General features: G+C 45.9%; 1 protein-coding gene across 17 annotated transcripts in view; it reads left to right on the top strand.

Annotated features, from left to right (window-relative positions):
- UBR4 (ubiquitin protein ligase E3 component n-recognin 4) overlaps positions 1-22,288 on the top strand; it is a 1,862,787-nt gene that overhangs the window by 143,807 nt on the left and 1,696,692 nt on the right. For all 17 annotated transcript variants that reach the window (XM_069240131.1, XM_069240143.1, XM_069240141.1 and 14 more), the window contains exons 12-13: positions 10,590-10,689; positions 10,779-10,916. In XM_069240131.1, the coding sequence (XP_069096232.1) occupies positions 10,590-10,689; positions 10,779-10,916 (238 nt within the window). The remainder of the gene's footprint in view (positions 1-10,589; positions 10,690-10,778; positions 10,917-22,288) is intronic.

Here is a 22,288-nt window from a genome sequence, read left to right as displayed (position 1 = left end):
CAGCTTCTTCAGGGACCAAACCACAGCAAAGGCCTCCCTCTCAATGGCACTCCAACGCTGCTCCCTGGGGAGTAACCTCCTGCTAATGAAAGCAACAGGCTGGTCAAGGCCATCATCATTTGTTTGGGACAACACTGCCCCTATCCCATGTTCAGAGGCATCAGTCTGCACAATGAACTGCTTAGAATAATCTGGAGCTTTGAGAACTGGTGCTGAGCACATTGCCTGTTTCAGGGTGTCAAAGGCCTGTTGGCATTCCACAGTCCAGTTTACTTTCTTGGGCATTTTCTTGGAGGTGAGTTCAGTGAGGGCTGTCACAATGGATCCATATCCCTTCACAAACCTCCTGTAATACCCAGTCAAGCCAAGGAATGCCCTGACTTGAGTCTGGGTTTTTGGAGCTACCCAGTCCAGAATAGTCTGGATCTTGGGTTGGAGTGGCTGAACTTGGCCTCCACCTACAAGGTGTCCCAAGTAAACCACAGTTCCCTGCCCTATCTGGCATTTGGATGCCTTGATAGAGAGGCCTGCAGATTGCAGAGCCTTCAAAACCTTCCTCAGGTGGACCAGGTGATCCTGCCAGGTGGAGCTAAAGACAGCAATATCATCAAGATAAGCTGTGCTAAAGGACTCCAAGCCAGCAAGGACTTGATTCACCAACCTTTGGAAGGTGGCAGGGGCATTCTTTAAACCAAAGGGCATAACAGTAAACTGATAATGCCCATCAGGTGTGGAGAATGCTGTCTTTTCTTTTGCTCCAGGTGCCATTTTTATTTGCCAGTACCCTGCTGTCAAGTCAAAGGTACTTAGAAATTTGGCAGCACCTAGTTTATCAATGAGCTCATCAGCTCTTGGAATTGGATGGGCATCTGTCTTGGTGACAGAATTGAGCCCTCTGTAGTCCACACAAAACCTCATCTCTTTCTTTCCATCTTTGGTGTGAGGTTTGGGGACTAAGACCACTGGGCTAGCCCAGGGGCTGTCAGAGCGCTCAATTACTCCCAATTCCAGCATCTTGTGGACTTCCACCTTGATGCTTTCCTTAACATGGTCAGACTGTCTGAAGATTTTGTTCTTGACAGGCATGCTGTCTCCTGTGTCCACATCATGGGTACACAGGTGTGTCTGACCAGGGGTTAGGGAGAAAAGCTCAGGAAACTGTTGTAGGACTCTCCTACAATCAGCCTGCTGTTGGCCAGAGAGGGTGTCTGAGTAGATCACTCCATCTACTGTGCCATCTTTTGGGTCTGATGACAGAAGATCAGGGAGAGGTTCACTCTCTGCCTCCTGATCCTCATCTGTTACCATCAGCAGATTCACATCAGCCCTGTCATGGAAGAGCTTAAGGCGGTTCACATGGATCACCCTCTTGGGGCTCCTGCTTGTGCCCAGGTCCACCAGGTAGGTGACCTGACTCTTCCTCTCTAGCACTGGGTAAGGGCCACTCCATTTGTCCTGGAGTGCCCTGGGAGCCACAGGCTCCAGAACCCAGACTTTCTGCCCTGGTTGGAACTCAACCAGTGCAGCCTTTTGGTCATACCAAAACTTCTGGAGTTGTTGGCTGGCCTCAAGGTTTTTGGTTGCCTTTTCCATGTACTCTGCCATTCTAGAGCGAAGGCCAAGTACATAGTCCACTATGTCCTGTTTAGGCTCATGGAGAGGTCTCTCCCAGCCTTCTTTAACAAGGGCAAGTGGTCCCCTTACAGGATGACCAAACAGAAGTTCAAAGGGCGAGAATCCTACTCCCTTCTGTGGTACCTCCCTGTAAGCGAAAAGCAGACATGGCAGGAGGACATCCCATCTCCTTTTGAGTTTTTCTGGGAGCCCCATGATCATGCCTTTTAATGTCTTGTTGAATCTCTCAACCAAGCCATTAGTTTGTGGATGGTATGGTGTAGTGAATTTATAAGTCACTCCACACTCATTCCACATGTGCTTTAGGTATGCTGACATGAAGTTGGTACCTCTGTCAGACACCACCTCCTTAGGGAAACCCACTCTGGTAAAGATACCAATGAGGGCCTTGGCTACTGCAGGGGCAGTAGTCGACCTAAGGGGAATAGCTTCAGGATACCTGGTAGCATGATCCACTACTACCAGGATGTACATATTTCCTGAGGCTGTGGGAGGTTCTAGTGGACCAACTATGTCCACACCCACTCTTTCAAAGGGCACCCCCACCACAGGAAGTGGAATGAGGGGGGCCTTTGGATGCCCACCTGTCTTACCACTGGCTTGACAGGTGGGGCAGGAGAGGCAAAACTCCTTAACCATGTTGGACATATTGGGCCAGTAGAAGTGGTTGACTAACCTCTCCCACGTCTTGGTTTGTCCCAAATGTCCAGCCAGGGGAATGTCATGGGCCAATGTTAGGATGAACTCTCTGAACAGCTGAGGCACTACCACTCTCCTAGTGGCACCAGGTTTGGGGTCTCTGGCCTCAGTGTACAGGAGCCCATCTTCCCAATAGACCCTATGTGTTCCATTTTTCTTGCCTTTGGACTCTTCAGCAGCTTGCTGCCTAAGGCCTTCAAGAGAGGGACAGGTTTCTTGTCCCTTACACAGCTCCTCCCTTGAGGGTCCCCCTGGGCCTAAGAGCTCAACCTGATAAGGTTCAAGCTCCAAAGGCTCAGTTCCCTCAGAGGGCAGAACTTCTTCCTGAGAAGAGAGGTTCCCTTTCTTTTGCTGTGTTGCAGTTGGTTTCCCAACTGACTTTCCTTTTCTCTTGGTAGGCTGGGCCATTCTTCCAGACTCCAGCTCTACTTGTTCACCCTGTGCCTTGCATTGTGCTCTGGTTTTCACACACACCAGTTCAGGGATACCCAGCATTGCTGCATGGGTTTTTAGTTCTACCTCAGCCCATGCTGAGGACTCCAGGTCATTTCCAAGCAGACAGTCCACTGGGATATTTGAGGAGACCACCACCTGTTTCAGGCCATTGACCCCTCCCCATTCTAAAGTAACCATTGCCATGGGATGTACTTTTCTCTGATTGTCAGCGTTGGTGACTGTGTAAGTTTTTCCAGTCAGGTATTGGCCAGGGGAAACCAGTTTCTCTGTCACCATGGTGACACTGGCACCTGTATCCCTCAGGCCCTCTATTCTAGTCCCATTAATTAAGAGTTGCTGTCTGTATTTTTGCATGTTAGGCGGCCAGACAGCTAGTGTGGCTAAATCCACCCCACCCTCAGAAACTAGAGTAGCTTCAGTGTGGACCCTGATTTGCTCTGGGCACACTGTTGATCCCACTTGGAGACTAGCCATACCAGTGTTACCTGGATGGGAGTTTGGAGTGGAACCTTTCTTGGGACAGGCCTTGTCTCCAGTTTGGTGTCCATGCTGTTTACAGCTATGACACCAGGCCTTTTTGGGATCAAAGTTTTTACCCTTGTACCCATTGTTTTGTGAAGAGGCTCTGGGCCCACCCTCCTGTGCAGGTTTTTGGGGGCCTGTAGAAGACTCTTTACTATTTTTAGTTTTGGTTGTCTCATCACCCTTCTGCTGGGGAGTCTTTGTGACCCCTTTCTTTTGGTCACCCCCTGTTGAAGTCTTGGACACCCTTGTCTTGACCCAATGGTCCGCCTTCTTTCCCAATTCTTGGGGAGAAATTGGTCCTAGGTCTACCAGATGCTGATGCAGTTTATCATTGAAACAATTACTTAACAGGTGTTCTTTCACAAATAAATTATACAGCCCATCATAATTACTTACACCACTGCCTTGAATCCAACCATCTAGTGTTTTCACTGAGTAGTCAACAAAGTCAACCCAGGTCTGGCTCGAGGATTTTTGAGCCCCCCTGAACCTAATCCTGTACTCCTCAGTGGAGAATCCAAAGCCCTCAATCAGGGTACCCTTCATGAGGTCATAAGATTCTGCATCTTGTCCAGAGAGTGTGAGGAGTCTATCCCTACACTTTCCTGTGAACATTTCCCAAAGGAGAGCACCCCAGTGAGATCTGTTCACTTTTCTGGTTACACAAGCCCTCTCAAAAGCTGTGAACCATTTGGTGATGTCATCACCATCTTCATATTTTGTCACAATCCCTTTGGGGATTTTTAACGTCAGGAGAATCTCTGACCCTATTTATATTGCTGCCACCATTGATGGGTCCTAGGCCCATCTCTTGTCTTTCCCTCTCTATGGCTAGGATCTGTCTTTCCAAAGCCAATCTTTTGGCCATCCTGGCTAACTGGATGTCCTCTTCACTGGGGCTATCCTCAGTGATTTCAGAGGTGTTGGTCTCTCCTGTGAGGGAACCAGCATCTCTGACTATTATTTTTGGAGTCAGGGTTTGAGGGACCCTGTTCTCCCTAGATAGGACTGGTAGGGGGGAATTGTCCTCCAAGTCACTATCCTCTTCCTCTGAGTTGCCACCCTCAGAGGGGTTGGCCTTTTCAAACTCTGCCAGAAGCTCCTGGAGCTGTATTTTGGTAGGTTTGGGGCCCATTGTTATTTTCTTTATTTTACAGAGTGACCTTAGCTCCCTCATCTTAAGATGGAGGTAAGGTGTGGTGTCGAGTTCCACCACAGTCACATCTGTGCTAGACATTTTGCTTCTAAAAGTTGGAATACTTTTTAAGAATCTACAACTGGTTCTAGAATCTAATTCAAACTTTTACAAACTTTTAAACTCTAAAAGAAATGCTAAACAGGATCTAACACAAGGCCCTAGCAGGTCTTTTAAGAATTTAGAAAACTTTTCAAATTGCAAAAATCAATTTCTAATGACAATTTTGGAATTTGTCGTGTGATCAGGTATTGGCTGAGTAGTCCAGCAAATGCAAAGTCTTGTACCCCACCGCTGATCCACCAATGTAGGAAGTTGGCTCTGTATGTGCTATTTCAAAGTAAGGAATAGCATGCACAGAGTCCAAGGGTTCCCCTTAGAGGTAAAATAGTGGTAAAAATAGATAATACTAATGCTCTATTTTGTGGTAGTGTGGTCGAGCAGTAGGCTTATCCAAGGAGTAGTGTTAAGCATTTGTTGTACATACACATAGACAATAAATGAGGTACACACACTCAGAGACAAATCCAGCCAATAGGTTTTGTATAGAAAAATATCTTTTCTTAGTTTATTTTAAGAACCACAGGTTCAAATTCTACATGTAATATCTCATTTGAAAGGTATTGCAGGTAAGTACTTTAGGAACTTTAAATCATAACAATTGCATGTATACTTTTCAAGTTATTGACAAATAGCTGTTTTAAAAGTGGACACTTAGTGCAATTTTCACAGTTCCTAGGGGAGGTAAGTATTTGTTAGGTTAACCAGGTAAGTAAGACACTTACAGGGCTTAGTTCTTGGTCCAAGGTAGCCCACCGTTGGGGGTTCAGAGCAACCCCCAAAGTCACCACACCAGCAGCTCAGGGCCGGTCAGGTGCAGAGTTCAAAGTGGTGCCCAAAACGCATAGGCTAGAATGGAGAGAAGGGGGTGCCCCGGTTCCGGTCTGCTTGCAGGTAAGTACCCGCGTCTTCGGAGGGCAGACCAGGGGGGTTTTGTAGGACACCGGGGGGGACACAAGTCCACACAGAAATTTCACCCTCAGCGGCGCGGGGGCGGCCGGGTGCAGTGTAGAAACAAGCGTCGGGTTCGCAATGTTAGTCTATGAGAGATCTCGGGATCTCTTCAGCGCTGCGGCAGGCAAGGGGGGGATTCCTCGGGGAAACCTCCACTTGGGCAAGGGAGAGGGACTCCTGGGGGTCACTTCTCCAGTGAAAGTCCGGTCCTTCAGGTCCTGGGGGCTGCGGGTGCAGGGTCTCTCCCAGGCGTCGGGACTTTGGATTCAAAGAGTCGCGGTCAGGGGAAGCCTCGGGATTCCCTCTGCAGGCGGCGCTGTGGGGGCTCAGGGGGGACAGGTTTTGGTACTCACAGTATCAGAGTAGTCCTGGGGTCCCTCCTGAGGTGTTGGATCTCCACCAGCCGAGTCGGGGTCGCCGGGTGCAGTGTTGCAAGTCTCACGCTTCTTGCGGGGAGCTTGCAGGGTTCTTTCAAAGCTGCTGGAAACAAAGTTGCAGCCTTTCTTGGAGCAGGTCCGCTGTCCTCGGGAGTTTCTTGTCTTTTCGAAGCAGGGGCAGTCCTCAGAGAATGTCGAGGTCGCTGGTCCCTTTGGAAGGCGTCGCTGGAGCAGGATCTTTGGAAGGCAGGAGACAGGCCGGTGAGTTTCTGGAGCCAAGGCAGTTGTCGTCTTCTGGTCTTCCTCTGCAGGGGTTTTCAGCTAGGCAGTCCTTCTTCTTGTAGTTGCAGGAATCTAATTTTCTAGGGTTCAGGGTAGCCCTTAAATACTAAATTTAAGGGCGTGTTTAGGTCTGGGGGGTTAGTAGCCAATGGCTACTAGCCCTGAGGGTGGGTACACCCTCTTTGTGCCTCCTCCCAAGGGGAGGGGGTCACAATCCTAACCCTATTGGGGGAATCCTCCATCTGCAAGATGGAGGATTTCTAAAAGTTAGAGTCACCTCAGCTCAGGACACCTTAGGGGCTGTCCTGACTGGCCAGTGACTCCTCCTTGTTTTTCTCATTATTTTCTCCGGCCTTGCCGCCAAAAGTGGGGCCTGGCCGGAGGGGGCGGGCAACTCCACTAGCTGGAGTGTCCTGCTGGGTTGGCACAAAGGAGGTGAGCCTTTGAGGCTCACCGCCAGGTGTGACAATTCCTGCCTGGGGGAGGTGTTAGCATCTCCACCCAGTGCAGGCTTTGTTACTGGCCTCAGAGTGACAAAGGCACTCTCCCCATGGGGCCAGCAACATGTCTCGGCTTGTGGCAGGCTGCTAAAACTAGTCAGCCTACACAGATAGTCGGTTAAGTTTCAGGGGGCACCTCTAAGGTGCCCTCTGTGGTGTATTTTACAATAAAATGTACACTGGCATCAGTGTGCATTTATTGTGCTGAGAAGTTTGATACCAAACTTCCCAGTTTTCAGTGTAGCCATTATGGTGCTGTGGAGTTCGTGTTTGACAGACTCCCAGACCATATACTCTTATGGCTACCCTGCACTTACAATGTCTAAGGTTTTGCTTAGACACTGTAGGGGTACCATGCTCATGCACTGGTACCCTCACCTATGGTATAGTGCACCCTGCCTTAGGGCTGTAAGGCCTGCTAGAGGGGTGTCTTACCTATACTGCATAGGCAGTGAGAGGCTGGCATGGCACCCTGAGGGGAGTGCCATGTCGACTTACTCGTTTTGTCCTCACTAGCACACACAAGCTGGTAGCAGTGTGTCTGTGCTGAGTGAGAGGTCTCCAGGGTGGCATAAGACATGCTGCAGCCCTTAGAGACCTTCCTTGGCATCAGGGCCCTTGGTACTAGAAGTACCAGTTACAAGGGACTTATCTGGATGCCAGGGTCTGCCAATTGTGGATACAAAAGTACAGGTTAGGGAAAGAACACTGGTGCTGGGGCCTGGTTAGCAGGCCTCAGCACACTTTCAATTGTAAACATAGCATCAGCAAAGGCAAAAAGTCAGGGGGCAACCATGCCAAGGAGGCATTTCCTTACACGGCCCTTACAACAGTGCCTAGCATCACAATGGTCACAAGCACAGGGTCAACTTCTAGATCTGGTGTTCATAGACCGCCAAACATACATCTCGCTTCTATGGTGGAACAGTACAAATTTAAACCAAGGGCGGCCTTTCCAAGACCCAGCGCCACAATACGTCATAACAGATGCTTCCATGACAGGGTGGGGAGCACACCTCAATCAACACAGCATCCAAGGACAATGGGACATACATCATCAGAGACAGTTTCACATAAATCACTTGGAAATGTTAGCAGTATTTCTAGCGCTGAAAGCATTTCAACCCATAATAACCCAGAAATACATTCTTGTCAAAACAGACAACATGACAACAATGTATTATCTAAACAAACAAGGAGGGACACACTCGACACAGTTGTGCCTCCTAACACAGAAAATATGGCATTGGGCGATTCACAACCACATTCGCCTAATAGCACAATTTATTCCAGGGATTCAGAACCAGTTGGCAGACAATCTCTCTCGAGATCACCAACAAACCCACGAATGGGAAATTCACCCCCAAATACTAAACAATTACTTTCAGATTTGGGGGACACCTCAAATAGATCTATTTGCAACAAAGCAAAACTCAAAATGCCAAAACTTCGCATCCAGGTACCCACAAGATCAATCCCAAGGGAATGCTCTATGGATGAACTGGTCAAGGATCTTTGCATACGCTTTTCCCCCTCTCCCTCTCCTTCCATATGTAGTAAACAGGTTGAGTCAAAACAAACTCAAACTCATACTAATAGCACCAACATGGGCAAGGCAACCTTGGTACACGACACTACTAGACCTGTCAGTAGTACCTCATGTCAAACTACCCAACAAACCAGATCTGTTGACACAACACAAACAGATCAGACATCCAAATCCAGCATCCTTGAATCTAGCAATTTGGCTCCTGAAATCCTAGAATTCTGACACTTGCACCTCACACAAGAATGTATGGAGGTCATAAAACAAGCTAGAAAACCTACCACTAGACACTGCTATGCAAACAAGTGGAAAAGATTCGTGTATTACTGCCAGAATAATCAAATTCAGCCATTACACGCATCTCCAAAAGATATAGTAGGATATTTACTACATTTGCAAAAATCAAATCTAGCCTTCTCTTCCATAAAGATACATCTCACAGCAATATCAGCTTACCTGCAAATTACTCATTCAATTTCACTATTTAAAATACCAGTCATTAAAGCGTTTATGGAAGGCTTAAAAAGGATCATACCACCAAGGACACCACCTGTTCCTTCATGGAACCTCAACATTGTCTTAACAAGACTCATGGGTCCACCTTTCGAGCCCATGCATTCTTGTGAAATGCAATACTTAACGTGGAAAGTTGCATTTTTGATTGCCATCACATCTCTAAGAAGAGTGAGCGAGATTCAGGCATTTACCATACAAGAACCATTTATTCAGATACATAAAAATAAAGTGGTTCTAAGAACAAATCCTAGATTTTTACCAAAAGTTGTCTCACCGTTCCACTTAAATCAAACTGTAGAATTACCAGTGTTCTTCCCACAACCAGATTCTGTAGCTGAAAGAGCACTACATACATTAGACATCAAGAGAGCACTAATGTACTACATTGACAGAACAAAACTAATTAGAAAAACAAAACAACTATTTATTGCCTTTTAAAAACCTCATACAGGAAATCCAATTTCAAAACAAGGCATTGCCAGGTGGATAGTTAAGTGTATTCAAACCTGCTATCTTAAAGCAAAGAGAGAGCTGCCTATTACACCAAAGGCACACTCAACCAGAAAGAAAGGGGCTACCATGGCCTTTCTAGGAAATATTCCAATGAACGAAATATGTAAGGCAGCAACATGGTCTACGCCTCATACATTTACCAAGCACTACTGTGTAGATGTGTTAACTACACAACAAGCCACAGTAGGTCAGGCTGTACTAAGAACATTATTTCAAACTACTTCAACTCCTACAGGCTGAACCACCGCTTTTGGGGAGATAACTGCTTACTAGTCTATGCACAGCATGTGTATCTGCAGCTACACATGCCATCGAACGGAAAATGTCACTTACCCAGTGTACATCTGTTCGTGGCATGAGTCGCTGCAGATTCACATGCGCCCACCCGCCTCCCCGGGAGCCTGTAGCCGTTTAGAAGTAGATCTTAAACAATTGTACATTTGTAAATATATTACTTTAACCTTTATTATGTACATACGTATTCATTCCATTGCATGGGCACTATGACTAACATACACAACTCCTACCTCACCCTCTGCGGGGAAAACAATCTAAGATGGAGTCGACGCCCATGCGCAATGGAACCGAAAGGGGAGGAGTCCCTCGGTCTCGTGACTCGAAAAGACTTCTTCGAACAAAAACAACTTGTAACACTCCGAGCCCAACACCAGACGGCGGACTGTGCACAGCATGTGAATCTGCAGCGACTCATGCCACGAACAGATGTACACTGGGTAAGTGACATTTTCCATATATATATATATTCTCGATCCTAGATGGGCATCTGCCATCGTAGAATGGTAAATACTAAATAAATAAAAGCAAAATAACTGCTGCAACATGAAATATTCAAGTGTGTGCGTCTTGACACAATGCATATACGCCATTATGCTATGGCTGCTGTAATGTGGCCACTCAGGTGCCTGCATCACCACTCCTTGTGTTCATACACATCATAGCACTTTTTATCTGAAGCAGTTTAAAATAGAAAATAAATATTTTTTCGCTGTGCTGAACAGCACCAGCAAAAAGCATTGGGAAATGTAATAGGTCTACATTGGCAAAGCCAAAAGTTGGGACCTAGTTGCAGTGCTTGTATTTCTTTGAGTGAATGAGTGGGGTGGGATTTGGATGTTATATGGTTTCATCGGTGTGTGTGTTCTTTTTTTTTTTTTTTTTTTTTTTTTTGTACTGACATGATATTAAGCTTCCTGATTGTTTACAAAAAGTGTTTTTTCAGGATTTTGTGGTTCATTTGCAGGAGTCTCAACAAGGATGTAGCCGTTCTTAAAGGTTAATGCTTACCCCTTTTTCAAAACTTTTCCATTTAGACACCAAGGCTTCGGAGTTCTGTCTGTGGTGCTTGCAAATCATGCCATTAAACTGCTCACATCACTGTTCCAAGATTTGCAAGTTGAAGCTCGACATAAGGTGAGTGGTTACTGTCAGGTCACATAACTGTGCTTTGACTTTACAGATTGGTCAGTACACTGACCTCTGCTGTGATTTCTTGTATCTAGGTTTGGGATACTGACGGACCCCCCGCAGAGCTCAGCATCATGGCGCAGAGTACATCCATTCAACGGATACAACGACTCATTGATTCTGTGCCCATTACCAACCTCCTTCTAACTCTCCTGTCCACATCCTATAGGAAGGTGAGACTTGTTGGTACTACTTGATGTATTTTCTAAGGCAACTCTCCATGCCTAAACCTAGGGCCCAAAACATTGCTTGACTCTGGTACAAAGATTCCTGGAATCTCATTCTGATTAGTAGATAACCAATATGGATCCTCTTTTCTGTATTAGTTGTGAAAAACTCCAGCCTACAACAAATTACTGTTGGGACCTGCAATGTGTATTCACTTCTATATGTTTTATGTTTATACACAACTGGTAATCATGTAATATGGCCCTACAGTACCATTGAGGAGTTCTGGTGACAAAGCACAGGGCTGAATGCAGTGCAGTTGGTAAATGTCACCATAGCACATATTACATGTTAATAGTTATATATCTTTATTTTAGGTCTATTTTATGGCAGATACTTGATGTTGATAAAATGTACAATTCTAAAATAAGTGCATGTATGTTGGTGGTTTTATAGAAGAAAGGTGATGGCATTATCAACATGTTTGTGATTGTTGTCACATGCTGGTTGTTGTGTGGACATACAATGGCAAGTATCTTGTTGAGTTGATGGTTTCCACATGTGAGGCTGATAGTGTCAAAGTATGATGTGGGATGTGTCAACATTTGAGGGTAGGTGAGCTTGCTGGCAATAGTTGTAATGGAAGTGGTGGTAATGGTTATAATCGTAGTTGTAGTACTATTGCCGATGCTAATTCTGTTGCTGGTAATGGTAGTGGTGATGAAGCCCAAGTACAGGGGAGTGAGGGTTTGTGGCATCCTGGTGAAGGAGCAGGGTTGTTTGAGGGTTCTTGAGAAATTAGAGATACCCTGGATCAGGTCTTGGCTACCCTTCACCCTGGAGTCTGGGTGGTGGCAATTTACCTGGAGGATGCCTATTTTCATATTGTTGTCCTGCCGGCCCATCAAGTTTACCTGGCGTTCATGGTGGGAGAGGAGCATTTCCAGCTCGCTCTGATGTACTGTGGTCTCACCAGCTTCCCTCAGGTGTTCAAAAAAGTGATGGCGGTAGTGGCAGCTCACCTTTGGAGGATAAGGGTGCCAGCTTTCTCCTACCTTGATGACGGGCTGTTGGAGGTGGGCTTGCCCTAAGCTGTCTTCACCTCCTTTAGACTATGGTGGACCTCCTGTCCTCTTTGGGGTTCACTGTAAACATCCTAGTCACACCTGACACCTCCTCAGATGCTTTCCTTTTTTGGAGCCATTCTTGACATGGCTCTGTTTTGTGCCTTTCCCGCAGGAAAGATTCCAGGGAATTCAGGCTATTACCCAGATCTTTCTTCCTCGGTCCTGGATTTCAGTGAGGTTGATTCTGAAGCTTGTGGGACTGATGGCTTCCTGTGTCCTGCTAGTCAACATGCCATGTGGCATTTGCAGGCTCTGCAATGGGTTCTAAAATCCAAGTGACCCAACGTCAAGAGGACCTGCGTGACCATGTTCCGATTTTGGATGAGACTGCAAAAGTTCTGCAGTAGTGGCTACTGGACTTCAATTGGGTTAGCGCTATGCCTCTCTTGTTTTCCCCACCCATCGCTGACCGTTAGTGACCAGTCCATCACTTGTGGTTTTGAGTGGCCATCTGGGAGAGGTGGACACCAGTGAAGATCCAGCTCTGTATCAGTCTTCTGGAGCTCAGGGCCAGCTGCTTAGCACTGAAAGTCTTGCTGCCATCCATCAAGGGAAGGCTGGTACAGGTGTTCATAGGCCAGTCTACTGCAATGTTATTGCTGCAAACAGGACAATGTAGGGAGGGGGTGGGTGGGGAGGTTCAGACCCTGTGTCAGAAGGCCCTGCGTCTCTGAATATAGCTGGACCTTCAATGTATTTTCCTGGTGGTGAGCATCCCAACAGGATCATTAAGTGCCAGGGCAGACTAGTTCTGCCATCAGTGGCTAACGGATTACATATGGCAGCTACATCCGAAGGTGATGGGGAAGGTCTTTTTAGCGTTTTTTGAGAAGCTTGGCTCGACCAGTTTGTCACCACCAAGAGCGCAAAACGGCAGTGCTTCTGCACTTGGAGTTTCTCAGGTGTCTCACATGGAGACATGTTCTACCTTTTGTGTGAACTAGAGGCTCGTTTATGCCTCTCTGCTGATACTACTTCAGAGTTCTCAAGAAGATCCGGACAGAGCAGGCCCAAATCATCTTAGTGGCTCTGGACTGGCCATGGAGGGTATGGTATTGTGAACACCAGGGCATAACCATCTGCCCTTTAATCAGGCACTCCTCTAGGAGGATCTGCTGTTGCACCAGAATGGTGCGGTTCTGCACCAGGGTCTTTACAGTCTCCACCTTTATGTGTGGATATTGTGCTGTGACAGCTGAACACCTTCACCCTTCCTCCAGAAAAGGGGGGGGAGGGGGTGTTAATGTCATTTTTGGCAGCCAGTGGCCCTCAACAAAAACTGTATGTAGCCGTCACTGGGACTTGATGAGATATGGGGTGCATTATACGGTGTACATGCGCCTCAGTGTAAGGCATTTAAACAGAACCAAAACAATTGAAGACAAAGTACACAACACAAACATGACACCAGTTTATTAAAATAGACAATGTTTATGTACTATAGGCACCACAATGAAAAAGCTTTACCGGGGATTCTGGAGAGGTAGAATTTACAAGGAATAGTAACTATGCAGTTATTCACTTAACCATGAACAAGCATTGGCAAATTCAACAAATTTGACACTTTGAAACGTTTTCAAGGATAACTTGAGCAATTGTCAGGGTAGTTAGTTATGTTGGGCTTCCAACTCTGGCAGGGAGACAGTCAGGGAGGGGCAAGTAAGGTTCACAGAAAGTTACTTCGGAGTTAGGAGCAGGCTTCAGTTAGTTCCAGGGACTCTTATCCCTTTGCTATAGGTTCCTATTGCATGGTCTTGATGCAAGGGTTAGGATACAGGATCCTGAAGATACTCATGGAGGCAATAGATGTGATAAACTTGACGAGGGCCTTCCTGCAACTACTCCTCGGTCTACAGGCTTGGTGAGGTGAACCTGGCCACAGGGGTAGATGTCCCCTGAAGTACTCTCGATCCTGGCACAAGTCCGGATGCCACTGGGCTTCCAGTCACCCAGTATCGTGGTCACAGCAGAATCCTTTTTTGGGTGATAACTTGCCCTCTGGGTGACCCAGTAGCACTTTGACTCTCCCGAGTTTAGTGAACTCACATACAGCTGAGTGTCGGATCCTGATCTCTGGTGCTGCATGACGAGAAAAAATGGCAGCTTGAAGATTTGAGCTACCACCTCACCCCAGCAGACTTCTTCAGCTGTTGTGACCCTTGAAATCTCTTGGTGGTTCTGGGCTTCGTAGATGACTTTTCCATGAGCAGTACTTTACCTGCAATCAGATTCAGCAGCTGCAGTCCAAGATTGTGCAGCCTCTTCTGGTTCCACGGTGCAGCAGGGTAATCTGTCTTCGTCTTTCTTCCAGTTTGGGTGAGATTTGCTTTCAGGGTGCCAGGAGTGTCCTTTTATGCCCTGAAAATGCCCTTGGGTGGACACAGTCAACCAGTGGGCTACTACAGTCCTGTCTTCCTGAAGGCCACTTCCTGCCAAGTGTTTCATCTGACTATCAAAAGATGCACCATTCTGCCCACCTCCAAAATGGTAGGATACTACACTTCAATTCACAGTGAGAGTGTATGTGGGAGAGAGGGGAGAGGCAAGAGAAAAACACAACCGTACTCCGCTTCCAAAATCACTACAAAATCACAACAGGGAGTACGGGGTTCTTTTAATGTAACGAGGGATGGATCAGTGGTGTATCAATTGTAACACCAGATCCCTCGTGGTCCTCAATTAGAGGCGAGCTATCAGTTAACGCTGGCGCTTTGGAGGGTCTGGAAGCCACAGGTGGGGATAAAAAAGGAGAGGAGGGAAATTTCCTTTACGGACTAGGTGGTCTCGCACACTATATAGTGTCATGCTTCATCATATGACCACCTAGCCCCACCCAGGTAGGACAATGCCACCTGGGCAGACTCAACCTCACTGTTAAAGGAACAGGAGGGAGTGCGTAAATTAATTCTGGTTCTGGAAATGGAGGGATCCAGCTAGACTAAGAAATAAAAACACCTAAACAGATACCTGTGTGAATATTTAATAGAAGGTTCTGTTTGATGTGGTTAATAAGAGGAGATTGGGACACCACTGTGAGAACAATGACTCATAGGGTCACCTATCTAAGAGGAAGGAGCCGACATGTTTCTGCCCTCAGTAATGAGCTCTGGAAAGTCTTGGGGCATTCATCAGGGCGAAGGATCCCTGCTGCTCATGCTCAGTGTAAGAATAAGTGCTGAAAAAATAATAAATGTGTGTGTATGTGTATATATATATATATATATATATGTGTATATATATATATATATATATATATATGTGTGTGTGTATATATATATATATATATATATATATATATATATATATATATATATATGTATGTATATATGTTCGATGGCATGTGTAGCTGCAGATACACATACTGTTCACATCCCGCCATCTGGTGTTGGGCTCGGAGTGTTACAAGTTGTTTTTCTTCGAAGAAGTCTTTTCGAGTCACGAGACCGAGGGACTCCTCCCATTTCGACTCCATTGCGCATGGGCGTCGACTCTATCTTAGATTGTTTTTTTTTTCCGCCATCGGGTTCGGACGTGTTCCTTTTCGCTCCGTGTTTCGGGTCGGAAAGTTAGTTAGAATCTCGGAAAAAACTTCGGTATTGTTTGCGTTCGGTATCGGGTTAGTTACAACAGATCGACACCGAATTTTGAAGAGCTCCGGTGGCCCTTTGGGGTTTTTTCGATTTCCCCCGTCGGGGCTTGGTCGGCCCGGCCACGTGCGACTTCAAGGCTAATGGAACGGACCCCATTCCGCTTCTGTCCAAAATGCCATAACAAGTATCCGTATATGGATTAGCATCTGGTCTGTAACTTGTGCTTGTCCCCAGAGCACAAGGAAGATACTTGTGAGGCCTGTCGAGCGTTTCGGTCCAGAAAGACGTTAAGAGACCGAAGAGCCAGAAGACTGCAGATGGCGTCGACGCCGACAGGACAAGACCTTTTCGAGGAGGAAGAGGAAGCTTTCTCTATCCAAGAGTCGGACTCTGAAGAGCTCGAGGCCGAAGAAATACCAAAAACCGTGAGTAAGACGTCGAAACATAAGACTCCCGAGAAGTCAACAAAAGCCCAGGGGACGCCACCGCCAACAGGCCATGGCTTAACCCAAAAAATAGGTGACCGAGCCAAGGCACCGAAAAAGGGCACGCTGGTGTCGAAGTCATCCGAATCCGGTCGAGATACCGCCACACAGCAATCTTGGACTCGAGACATCGGCTCAGAGAAATTTCGACAGCGGCACCGAACAAATTCGGCACCGAGAAACCACCACGCCGAAAATTACAAAGGTTTCTTCGGAGCCTAAGAAGACGTCTGAAAAAGTTTTGGTTCCGAAACATCCAGCCTCGGAACCGAAAACAGGTTCCTATACAGAGGAACAGGGATTGTCCTCCCAAGTGCAAAAACATAGATTTGGAGAGGAACTTCAAGCTGTTGAGCCAGACTATACTCAGAGGAGGCTCCACATTCATCAAGACACAGGGAAGATAACCACTCTTCCCCCAATTAAAATAAAAAGAAAACTTGCCTTTCAAAAAAAGGACAAGGAGCCACAGGCAAAGGTGGCAAAGAAAACAACTCCACCACCGTCTCCACCACCATCAGTGCACACATCACCAGTAGCAACTCCTCCACTGATGCACTCCCCGACTCATACTGCCATGAGTCAAGATGATCCCGATGCATGGGACCTTTACGATGCTCCAGTATCGGACAATAGCCCAGACTCGTACCCTGCCAGGCCGTCCCCTCCTGAGGACAGTACATCGTACACACAGGTGATCGCAAGGGCAGCTACTTTCCATAACGTCACCTTGCATTCCGAACCAATTGAGGATGACTTTTTGTTTAACACGCTATCCTCCACTCATAGCCAATACCAAAGACTACCTATGCTCCCAGGAATGCTAAAACATTCAAAACAAATCTTTCAGGATCCTGTTAAAGGCCGAGCCATAACTCCAAGGGTGGAGAAAAAGTACAAGCCACCCCCAACAGATCCTGTTTATATTACAACCCAGTTAACACCGGACTCAGTAGTTGTCGGGCAGCTCGTAAGAGAGCGAACTCTCATACCTCGGGGGACGCACCACCTCCAGACAAAGAGAGTCGCAAATTTGATGCTGCGGGCAAAAGGGTTGCAGCACAAGCATCAAACCAATGGGGCATTGCCAATTCACAAGCACTTTTGGCAAGATATGATAGAGCTCACTGGGATGAGATGCAACATTTGATAGAACACTTACCCAAGGAGTTCCAAAAAAGAGCACAACAAGTTGTGGAAGAAGGACAAAGTATCTCTAATAATCAGATACGGTCTTCAATGGATGCAGCAGATACGGCTGCAAGGACAGTAAGTACTGCAATAACAATAAGAAGGCACGCATGGCGGCGCACGTCAGGTTTCAAGCCGGAAATTCAACAAGCCGTGCTAAATATGCCATTTAATGAACAGCAGTTGTTTGGGCCGGAAGTCGACACTGCTATTGATAAACTCAAGAAAGACACTGATACAGCAAAAGCCATGGGTGCACTCTACTCCCCGCAAAGCAGAGGCACATTTTGCAAAACACCTTTTAGGGGAGGGTTTCGAGGACAACCTACAGAAACCACAACATCACAAACAAGGCCCACTTACCAAAGCCAACATCAGCGGGGAAGTTTCCGGGGGCAATATAGAGGGGGACAATTCCAAAAAAATAGAGGAAAATTCCAAAGCCCCAAAAGTCCTCAAAATAAGCAGTGACTTACAAGTCACACATCCCCATCACATAACACCTGTGGGGGGAAGACTAAGACAATTTTACAAACATTGGGAGGAGATAACAACAGATACTTGGGTACTAGCAATTATCCAGCATGGTTATTGCATAGAATTCCTCGAATTCCCTCCAACAGTCCCACCGAAAACACACAGTATGTCAAAACATATAAATCTTCTAGGATTAGAAGTTCAAGCATTGCTCCGAAAAGAGGCAATAGAATTAGTACCAAAACAAGAACTAAACACAGGAGTTTACTCACTGTACTTTCTGATACCCAAAAAAGACAAAACCCTAAGACCTATACTAGATCTCAGAATATTAAATACATACATCAAATCAGACCACTTTCACATGGTTACATTACAAGAAGTAATCCCACTGCTCAAACAACAAGACTACATGACAACACTGGATCTAAAGGATGCATATTTCCATATACCAATACATCCTTCACACAGAAAGTATCTAAGGTTTGTATTCCAAGGGATACATTACCAATTCAAAGTGTTGCCGTTCGGAATAACGACTGTGCCAAGAGTTTTTACAAAATCTCTAGCAGTAGTAGCTGCACATATCAGAAGGCAGCAAATACATGTGTTCCCGTACCTAGACGATTGGTTAATCAAAACCAACACGGAAATACAGTGTTCACAACACACAAATTATGTCATAGAAACCCTACACAAACTAGGTTTCTCAATCAATTACTCAAAGTCACACCTTCTGCTGTGTCAAACACAGCAATACCTAGGAGCAACAATCAACACAGTAAAAGGAATTGCTACTCCAAGTCCACAAAGAGTCCAAACATTCCACAATGTAATACAAGCCATGTATCCAAACCAAAAGATACAGGTCAAATTAGTAATGAAACTCCAGGGCATGATGTCCTCATGCATAGCCATTGTCCCAAACGCAAGGTTGCACATGCGGCCCTTACAACAGTGCCTAGCATCACAGTGGTCACAGGCACAGGGTCAACTTCTAGATCTGGTGTTGATAGACCGCCAAACATACATCTCGCTTCAATGGTGGAACAGTATAAATTTAAACCAAGGGCGGCCTTTTCAAGACCCAGTGCCACAATACGTAATAACGACAGATGCATCCATGACAGGGTGGGGAGCACACCTCAATCAGCACAGCATCCAAGGACAATGGGACATTCAGCAAAGACAGTTTCATATAAACCACTTAGAACTGTTAGCTGTGTTTCTAGCGCTCAAAGCATTTCAACCCATAATAACCCACAAATACACTCTTGTCAAAACAGACAACATGACAACAATGTATTACCTAAACAAACAGGGAGGAACACACTTGACACAGTTGTGTCTCCTAACACAAAAAATATGGCATTGGGCGATTCACATCCACATTCGCCTAATAGCACAATTTATTCCAGGGATTCAGAATCAGTTAGCAGACAATCTCTCTCGGGATCACCAACAGATCCACGAATGGGAACTTCACACCCAAATACTGAACACTTACTTCAGAATGTGAGGAACGCCACAAATAGATCTATTTGCAACAAAAGAAAACTCAAAATGCCAAAACTTCGCATCCAGGTACCCACAACATCAGTCTCAGGGCAATGCACTATGGATGAACTGGTCAGGGATATTTGCGTACGCTTTTTCCCCCTCTCCCACTTCTTCCATATCTAGTAAACAAGTTGAGTCAAAACAAACTCAAACTCATACTAATAGCACCAACATGGGCAAGGCAACCTTGGTACACAACCCTACTAGACCTATCAGTAGTACCTCATGTCAAACTGCCAAACAGACCAGATCTGTTAACACAACACAAACAACAGATCAGACATCCAAATCCAGCATCGCTGAATCTAGCAATTTGGCTCCTGAAATCCTAGAATTCGGGCACTTAGACCTCACACAGGAATGCATGGAGGTCATAAAACAAGCTAGAACACCTACCACTAGACACTGCTATGCAAATAAGTGGAAAAGATTTGTTTATTACTGCCATAATAATCCAATTCAACCTTTACACGCATCTGCAAAAGAGATAGTAGGATACTTACTACATTTGCAAAAATCGAAACTAGCTTTCTCTTCCATTAAAATACATCTTACAGCAATTTCAGCTTACCTGCAAATTACGCACTCAACTTCATTGTTTAGGATACCAGTCATAAAAGCGTTTATGGAAGGCCTAAAGAGAATTATACCACCAAGAACACCACCAGTTCCTTCATGGAACCTCAACATTGTCTTAACACGACTCCTGGGTCCACCTTTTGAGCCCATGCACTCTTGTGAAATGCAATACTTAATGTGGAAAGTAGCATTTTTAATTGCCATCACATCTCTAAGAAGAGTGAGTGAAATTCAAGCATTTACCATTCAAGAACCATTTATTCAAATACACAAGAATAAAGTTGTTCTACGGACCAATCCTAAATTTTTACCAAAAGTAATCTCACCGTTCACTTGAATCAAACGGTAGAATTACCAGTGTTCTTCCCACAGCCAGATTCTGTAGCTGAAAGAGCACTACATACATTAGACATCAAAAGAGCACTAATGTACTACATTGACAGAACAAAACTAATTCGAAAGACAAAACAACTATTTATCGCTTTTCAAAAACCTCATACAGGAAATCCAATTTCAAAACAAGGCATTGCTAGATGGATAGTTAAGTGCATTCAAACCTGCTATCTTAAAGCTAAAAGAGAACTGCCTATTACACCAAAGGCACACTCAACCAGAAAGAAGGGTGCTACCATGGCCTTTCTAGGAAATATTCCAATGAACGAAATATGTAAGGCAGCAACATGGTCTACGCCTCCTACATTTACCAAGCACTACTGTGTAGATGTGTTAACTGCACAACAAGCAACAGTAGGTCAAGCTGTACCAAGAACATTATTTCAAACTACTTCAACTCCTACAGGCTGAACCACCGCTTTTGGGGAGATAACTGCTTACTAGTCTATGCACAGCATGTGTATCTGCAGCTACACATGCCATCGAACGGAAAATGTCACTTACCCAGTGTACATCTGTTCGTGGCATTAGTCGCTGCAGATTCACATGCGCCCACCCGCCTCCCCGGGAGCCTGTAGCCGTTTAGAAGTAGATCTTAAACATTTGTACATTTGTAAATATATTACTTGAAACTTCATTATGTACATACGCATTCACTCCATTGCATGGGCACTATTACTAGCATACACAACTCCTACCTCACCCTCTGCGGGGAAAACAATCTAAGATGGAGTCGACGCCCATGCGCAATGGAGTCGAAATGGGAGGAGTCCCTCGGTCTCGTGACTCGAAAAGACTTCTTCGAAGAAAAACAACTTGTAACACTCCGAGCCCAACACCAGCGACTAATGCCACAAACAGATGTACACTGGGTAAGTGACATTTTATTGATATATATATATATATATATATATATATATATATATATAATAAAATATAAGGGGGGGGGCTACCTTGCCAGGGCGCTACCTGGGGGGTCTTGATGGAAATAAAACAGACCGACAATGAGGGTAACAAAGTGACACAGCAATGCACAGCAAACCACAGCACACGTGAAGCAGATAATCATGCAGCAAACAGAAGTTCTGGGTGCACAAGGCATTCATCACTTAATTTATGGACAAAAACACAATTAAGTGGAGGACAATAAACCTGGGACGGAAAGAAGTTCTTACCCTATCCCTAGAGGCTACTGGCCTCTGGTGTCCAGGAGAGGGAGTGTCCCCTTATTGTCAGACTCTAAGGTTCAGAAGAAGGAGAAGGGGGAGAACACTGTGGATAAAAACAGCCAGGAAAAGAGGAGTGGCCTCTGAAGATGCGAAGGCGAGGCCCCTTGGTGGACTGACACCTACTAGTATCCATAAAGCGCCTAACCCAGAGAGTAGGAGGGCGGAGGCAGACAAGGAAAAGGAACAAAAGAAGATAACTGAAGCATGAAGAAAAAGCAATGAAAAAAGGGGGGGAGGAAAAAGGGGGGAGGGGGGGGGGAAATGGAAAGAGGAAAAAGGAACAGGGTAACAGTAGAGAGAAAGAAGGAAAAAGAAAAAAGGGGGGGGGGAGTAGACAGAAGAGAAGTGAGTGAAGAAAGAGAAAGGGAGGGTGAAAGAAGTGAGTGAGGAGGCTTGTAGGCATCTTATCTGTGTTGTCCAAAGGTAGCCGGCTCACTCACTGCATCAAAGGTGGGCGCTCGCTGTGCGCCTAAACCGACCTCTCTCAGGACCGCTTGGATGGAGTGGCCTGGGAGAGACTGGTAAATATAGTTGTAATCGCGGGAGAAAATTGTGACCAGATGGTGGCAATCACCGTTGCAGCCCGAGGTCCGGGCGCTAACTGGAACACCCCTGGCCTCAACCAGGGAATCTTTTCCGAGTCCCACGTCCTCATGACGTTGGGGCACGGGGAAGTCAAATGCACTTCCGTTTCCCGCATCCAGTTAGCGTCCGGACCTCGGGCTGCAACGGTGATTGCCACCACC

The sequence above is a fragment of the Pleurodeles waltl genome, chromosome 6, assembly GCF_031143425.1.
Source record: "Pleurodeles waltl isolate 20211129_DDA chromosome 6, aPleWal1.hap1.20221129, whole genome shotgun sequence".
Taxonomy (NCBI): Eukaryota; Metazoa; Chordata; class Amphibia; order Caudata; family Salamandridae; genus Pleurodeles; species Pleurodeles waltl.
This window is presented reverse-complemented; position numbering and strand designations above follow the sequence as displayed.